The sequence below is a fragment of the Argentina anserina genome, chromosome 5 (genome assembly GCF_933775445.1).
Source record: "Argentina anserina chromosome 5, drPotAnse1.1, whole genome shotgun sequence".
Taxonomy (NCBI): Eukaryota; Viridiplantae; Streptophyta; class Magnoliopsida; order Rosales; family Rosaceae; genus Argentina; species Argentina anserina.
The window spans coordinates 26,257,419-26,264,089 of NC_065876.1; the positions used below are offsets into that span (position 1 = coordinate 26,257,419).

A 6,671-nucleotide genomic window follows, 5' to 3' on the forward strand; every position below is an offset into this window, starting at 1 on the left:
ACACTCATTTTTTTATTTTGCTTAGTCCCATATTTCATACTTGATATACTGCGCCCCATTGCAACCTCAGTGTTCCACGTACAAATTTTCTATTTTTTTTTTGACAGAGACATAGATGCAGTATAAAAACGCAATACAGATTATATTTGGTTGTAGTGTGATTGACAGGAGCACATGACTTGTGTTTAACTTTATACAGACAGAGTTTCAATATGGTGCTCGGAGACGTTGCTCCGGCATGATCATCGGAACGCTGTCCGGAATATGCCATCGAGACGCTGCTCATAATTGTCATCGGGACGCTGCTTGAAACATGTCATCGGGACATTGCCCGGAAGGGCTGTGCACATAGAGAAGATGGAGAGAGTGCCAACCTTTGTATCTTTTTTTTTCTGCTTCTACGTGGTTCTCCTCGTATTGCTCTCCTCTGCGTCCTCTTGTTTGCGTTGGTGTCGACCGCCTCCTCCACGTTGCTCTGCTCTCCTATGCGTCCTTCTGCCCCCTCTTTGTCTTCTGATGTAGTGCCTTTATATTGCATTGACGTAGACTTTGATTTGTATGTGATATAAGGTTTTAGAGTTCAACATGAATTGAACTTCTTTGGGAACGTCTGCTATATTGGTAGATAGACTTTCAAATAGTCTGATGCCTTGCGAACCCAAAAGTAAGCAACTTGATGACTCTGCCAATTAGAGTTTCAACAGCTATTAACCTCATCCAAATTTTTTTCTTTTAATTATACTTGAATAAAAGACTTATTTATTTGACGGACGAGCCTCATTGTAGTTGGGTTGCAAAAAAATTTCGGTTTAAACAGATCAACGAGGTAGAGTGGATGAGAAAGAGACCCTTCCGTTGAGGTCGGGTGGCCGGATGTCGAGACTTGAGAAGCCAAAGACAGATGCGTTCCGTCCATCTAGTAAATCAGGAAGCACAACCAAACAGCAGTCTGGATCTCCCAAGAAGTAATCGTCCATCTAACACGTCAAAAAAAAAGGCAGGGCTCTTCGAGGTCGGGCTCATTCCAGAACGTACCAGAACTTTGGGTTTCCTTATACAACACGTGATGAGTAATTAGGTACAGATCAATAACCAACAACCCCCTCAGTGCCCAAAAAAAAAACACAGCAATTCCTTTCTTCTTTCTTCAACGCCATAACCACTGCCTCAACCTAATACTTGACCTCTGTATATGACCAATTACAAAGTAGAGAACCTATGATATATACCCAATTCTTTACACAACAGAATCATGAGAACCACCAAAGATTAAATCCCAAACAGTATCTATCGAAGATCAGAGAAGAAGAATAAGCAATTGAAGAAGTAGAAGACTCCAAACAGATTCAATCGATGAATAGACAAGAAGAATAAGCCATCAAAGAAGAAGAACATAGAGTGGACCGAACGATGCATGCTCCATGCTTCACCAAACCGTGTCCCTTTGCATGTCCATCTAGGATACATCGTATCCAAGTCCAGTCCAAATCGTGTCCACATAAAGTATGTGTATCCTTGTGTATCCAAGCGTGTTTGTTTCCGTATCCGTATCGACACGGATACGTGACTAAAGGGTTGTGTCCGTGCATCTTAGGTTTCTCACAAACAAACATAGAGGTTGTAACGTAAAAAATAAAATAAATAAAAATAAAAAATAATTGTAGAAAAAAACTTAGATTATGGGTATTGGGTTGTTATGATCAAAATTTAAGTTCGGTGAAAATATTCACGGGTAAAAACTAGTATATATTAATAACCGTTGTTGATCCCGACTTATCTTGAAGCTTTCCTCATTAACTAAGAAAAGCCTTGTCCAAAAAATAAAACACTAAGAAAGCCTTATAGTTGGTTCCCTCTTACAGCAACCTCATTCCCCCTTCCTGTAGGGCTTATGCCACCAGTGTGTTAATGACATCACTTTAGGGGTTTAGATCGCATGCAATAGTCGGAGGAGAATAAGTTTTACGAGATCAAAAAGGGTTTCTACAACGGTCTACGGAGTCGTAATCATAATCTTCCAACTCCAAACATCTTTAGAGAAGACACCCACAACTTCATAATCAGACTCATAAGGGGAAGTTCATTGCAACCACGTACTAAGAGTAGTTTTGATCCGCAAGATTGAAAGATTATTCGCCTCAAACCACTCCATAACATTTTAATAACCAAAGGTTACTAACTATATCACCTATGATACAATGTTGAGGAAGCACATTGTAACAAACTGCAGCATTATATTTACACAATTTGTACAATGATTCTTAATTTTGTCAGGTTAAAACCATTATTAGATTAAAATAAGCACACATGAAAGAGAAGGGAAGAACTGAGATTTCACAGGCATAACCACTATTAAACCCATATTACCATCTTCCTCCGCTTAATGTCACTTGATATCTTTGCCAACTGAAGATCATCGCCAGGGCAGATTATTTTGATCCCCCAGCTTAAAAGCAGTGTAGCGAATGATACAGGGTTGTGTCAGCTTGTCAGCAGGATCAAAATGCTTTACAGAGGTTAGCTTTCATGTTAGATGAACACTGCTGCTCAATTGGACCTGTGGGACTACAAAGCCTGGTCCTTTTTGGCTCAGAAATTCTGACATGTGAAACAGCAGTAGCAAGTGCATCCACTAAACTACAATCATCTTGATCTTCTGACTTGCAACTACCAGAAGATGAAGGACCACTTAGATTTTCACTTAGAGAATCATCTTCTGTTTTCTTCCGAACTGCCATTAGTCTTGGTGTAATAGCAAGTTGGTGGCAAGGTGCACTAGATTGATTCTTCGACCTTGATTTAATGGGTAGTGCCTTCAATGTTCGCACAGTATAAAACAATATCCATGGATGCCCTGAGAAACGCCAAAAATATGTCAATGTATTGTTTAGTACTATATACGGATTGGAATACAAAACATTGGAGAAAGAACGCGGCAATTAGTAGAAGTACAAGCATACACTTGAGACACGGCTGAAAAATAATGCAGAAGGAGAAGCGTGCAAATACTTGGTAACCCGGCATTAGTTAAAGGTTCTGGTTAGTAGGTCATGCATTTAAAAGTCTATAAGAACTACACTATGATCAGCAGTAAGTAAATGTAAAAAAGGGGATTTTAAAGAAAAGCATGTTTAAGGATTAATAAGCTTCGGACCGAAAAAGACAAGAAAAAAAACATTTTTTATAGCATAGTAGTTGAAGCAAAACCATGCACCATAACAAAGAAGAACCTTCGTAGAGTATTTTAGTAGAAGAGTCCTAACCTACTCATATTCCATTTTACAACAAACAGACCAAAGATTAGCCCTTATACCAAAAGAAATGAGTTAAGAACTTTAAACAGAAGAGAAAATGGGATGCCATTTCCCAAATTAAAAGGAACGATGAACTTACTTAGTACTTCTTCTGCTGTTATCCGTACTGAAACATCCCTTGTCAGCATTCTCCCAAGAAGATCTCTTGCAGGTTTGGAAATTGACGCCCATATTCCTGTATGCAAATCAAGCTTCACAGTCTTGACTGACTCAAAAACGGCTTCTATGGAGTCCCCCTGAAATGGAAGAACACCAACCAAAAGAGCGTGTAGAAGGACACCAGCACTCCATATATCCACCTTCTCAGAGTACTTCCCCACTAAAACTTCTGGTGCAACATAAGCTGGACTTCCAGCCAAACCAGTCAAATTTTGACCTGTGGTTAGCATGAGGAAAGGTCACACACATAATCAATCCATATAAACAGCTGAAAATCTTACCATTTCAAAACATGAGGCCAACAGCTTAGAAAAGACGGCAATCAAATTGCAATCATGCATGTTCATACCATGACATAATAATCATGGTTGCCTCTTCACTAATTACTTATCATAACACATTAAAAATTTTAAGGAGAAAAGTAAGTACACTGCTGTAAGCTATAACAAAGCTCCAACACTTTTAAATGAAAACCGAGGAGCTAGTAAAATGTCCAGAATGCAGAATCAACAGATATCATTGAATGAAACCAGGTAACAATGTAACATATAAGCACGTGGTCAGTAGATTTGATTCTAAGAATTCATGAACAAAGGCTATAAACACACATTGAAACTGAAGTGGTCTACAGTTAGACATGGAAACAAAATGTATTCTGAAGATGAAGACAACATGCTGCAAACAAGGGATATGGTGTTTACCGTAGGATATTCTCATGGCCAGTCCAAAATCTGCAAGCTTTATCTTTCCTGCTTTTGTAAGAAGAATATTCTCGGGTTTTATGTCTCTGTGCACAACCCCCATATCATGACAATACTTGATGACTAGCATCACTTCCTTGAATATATTAGCAGCCCGCTGCTCTGAATACTGACCCTCTTCAAGCATCTGATCAATCAAGCGCCCACCTGAGCACAACTCCATCACGAGATGAAAACATTCGGACTCCTCATACACAGCCTGTAATGTCACAACCCCAGGATGACCAGACAAATGCTGCATTATCTCAACCTCCCTATGCACCGTCTCCTCCCCTTTCTTCAGAGTCTTGCACGCAAACTCTGCCCCAGTCCCTCGGGACTGACACAACCATACCGAACCAAACTTCCCACGCCCAATAGTAGCGCCCTTGCTATAATCCTCCTCAATCTTATTCTTCCTACCCATTTGCGTCGCAACATCTATACACCCTATCTTCCTCTTAATACCTCTTCCCGGAGTAACCAAAGACGAAGTCCCACACGGCGGAGCCGTGGCAATGCCAGCAAGCCTGCTTTTATACGATCCCACAGATTCATTCCCGGCATCAACTTCCTTACACCGCTTCTTCAACCTCGAATAATCCTCTAGCGGCAACGACCGTGAATTGCATGACTTTGATGTCAGAGCCTCCAGCGGATCTAAGCACGGCTCATCCACACCTCCTTTCCTCTTCTTCCTCATTGATCCCAATTACCTCTACTTATATCCACAAGCACACACACACACACACACACACAGTCAGTAAAGCTCAAGCTGCAACCCACACTTCTGGGCTTTCTGCTCCCAAAACCAAAACACGAGAGTAAATTTCTTCTCTTTTTCTCAAAACAAAAACACAAATCACCAAAACTGACTAAATCAAACAAATTTCAACACCAAACAATCTCTACTATCTAACATTCAAACCTAAGCCCAATACCAAAACCAAGAACTCTGATCCACCAAACCACATTACACACAATAAACCCAGAACCATAATCTCACTACCCAAACACAAATGCCTCAAAATTACATCAAACAAATCAAAACCCAGAATCACAAACCATCAGCTAAAAAAAGCAACAAACTTTAACCAAAAAAAAAACAAAGCTTTCAGTGACTCACCCAGCAATATCCCTCACATCTCACAACCCCACGATCGGAAACCAGAGACCTCCAGCGGCGGCGCGAGTCCCGAAACCCGAGATTTTGATCGAATCTAGGGTTCCTAAAGATCGGCGATTCACAGAGATTTGGGGGAAAGAGTTAAATTTTTGGTCCGGTAAAGATGATAATGAATATTTTTTATTAATGTGAAAAAAAAAAGTTTGGGGTTTTAGTCTTTTTGGTTTGCGCCATTTTAACTGAGCGACGTGTCCATTTTATACACGCTGGTTCCCGCGGGTCGAAATCCGAGTGTGACCCGAAGATGGGGGTGTGATATGGTGCGTGAGGGAGTAGGGATGTTTTGTGGTGGAGTTGGCGTGAGTTTGACACTTTGACGACATGTGGTTTTATCTTTCTTTCTGCTTTGGGGAAAAGAGTGTCAGGGAGAAGCTTTTTGACGCATGTGATGTTGCTATGTCGTTTATTTGGGACATAGGGAACGTGTAGAGTTGGCTGGATATTTGGTATGTGTCGTCCGTACGGATTTGGCTACATGTGTATGAAATAACGTGTTGTGTTTACTATGCTATTTGCTAGAGTAGTATATACATGAGATGAAAGTTATGAAAAAAAATAGGGTCAAAAATAATGCTAGAGTAGTATATACATGAAACTTGGTGTAAGTTGAAATGCTATGGCTGATGTTGGGTATATATATTTGCAAGGACTAAATCAATAGGTAGCTATAGCCTATATGCTTGGGTGTCCAGATTGAGAACACCTTTGAGCATTTCACATCAATTTAGATATTAGCCATTATGCCTATAAACATTTTAAAGATTTGTTTGTCATGCACTCTCCAAACAAGATAAACATAATTTTTACAAGTATGGGGTAATGGGGACTTTGATGCTGGGTCCAATTGCTTTTCTTATTTTACGAACAAGAATCAATAGTTAAAAAAGAGTGATCAGGTGCATGTATGCACATATTAAAAGACATGATACGAAATAAAAATTTTGTATACAGTATTACGAATATAGAAAATACCATCAAAAGACATATTCCACTCTTCTCCCCCATTTAAGGACACTCTAGGAAAAACTCCTTTTTCTCCACAAAAACCGGAGGGCTCTAGGGTTTTTCCTTCTCAAGGCTTGTGCTCGTCCGGCAGCGCGTCCTAAGACGGCGTCGTTGGACGGGAGGTGCGGTGGGTCCATGGAGGCCTAGCTAGTGAGTAGCTAGTGGTGAAGCTTTGGAGAGCGGTGGATCTGGTGTGATCGGGTTCTTTGGTGTCGGTTTTTCGGTTGCAATGCGGGTTCGGCGAACAATGTTGGGCGCTGCCGCGTG

General features: G+C 40.5%; 1 protein-coding gene across 3 annotated transcripts; it reads right to left on the minus strand.

Annotated features, from left to right (window-relative positions):
* Nucleotides 1-2,119: 2,119 nt before the first annotated feature.
* On the minus strand, nucleotides 2,120-5,540 carry LOC126794574 (serine/threonine-protein kinase PEPKR2). 3 transcript variants are annotated; one of them, XM_050521329.1, is made up of 4 exons: nucleotides 5,340-5,540; nucleotides 4,175-4,931; nucleotides 3,394-3,690; nucleotides 2,120-2,854 (listed from the first exon to the last, which is right to left on the minus strand). In XM_050521329.1, exons 2-4 carry the CDS (start codon nucleotides 4,914-4,916, stop codon nucleotides 2,499-2,501), a joined length of 1,395 nt encoding a protein of 464 aa, XP_050377286.1. In that variant the 5' UTR covers nucleotides 4,917-4,931; nucleotides 5,340-5,540; the 3' UTR covers nucleotides 2,120-2,498. The 3 variants fall into 3 exon arrangements, with proteins under 3 accessions (XP_050377286.1, XP_050377284.1, XP_050377283.1); XM_050521327.1 differs by having other exon boundaries at nucleotides 4,175-4,934; XM_050521326.1 differs by having other exon boundaries at nucleotides 4,175-5,012.
* Nucleotides 5,541-6,671: the final 1,131 nt, after the last annotated feature.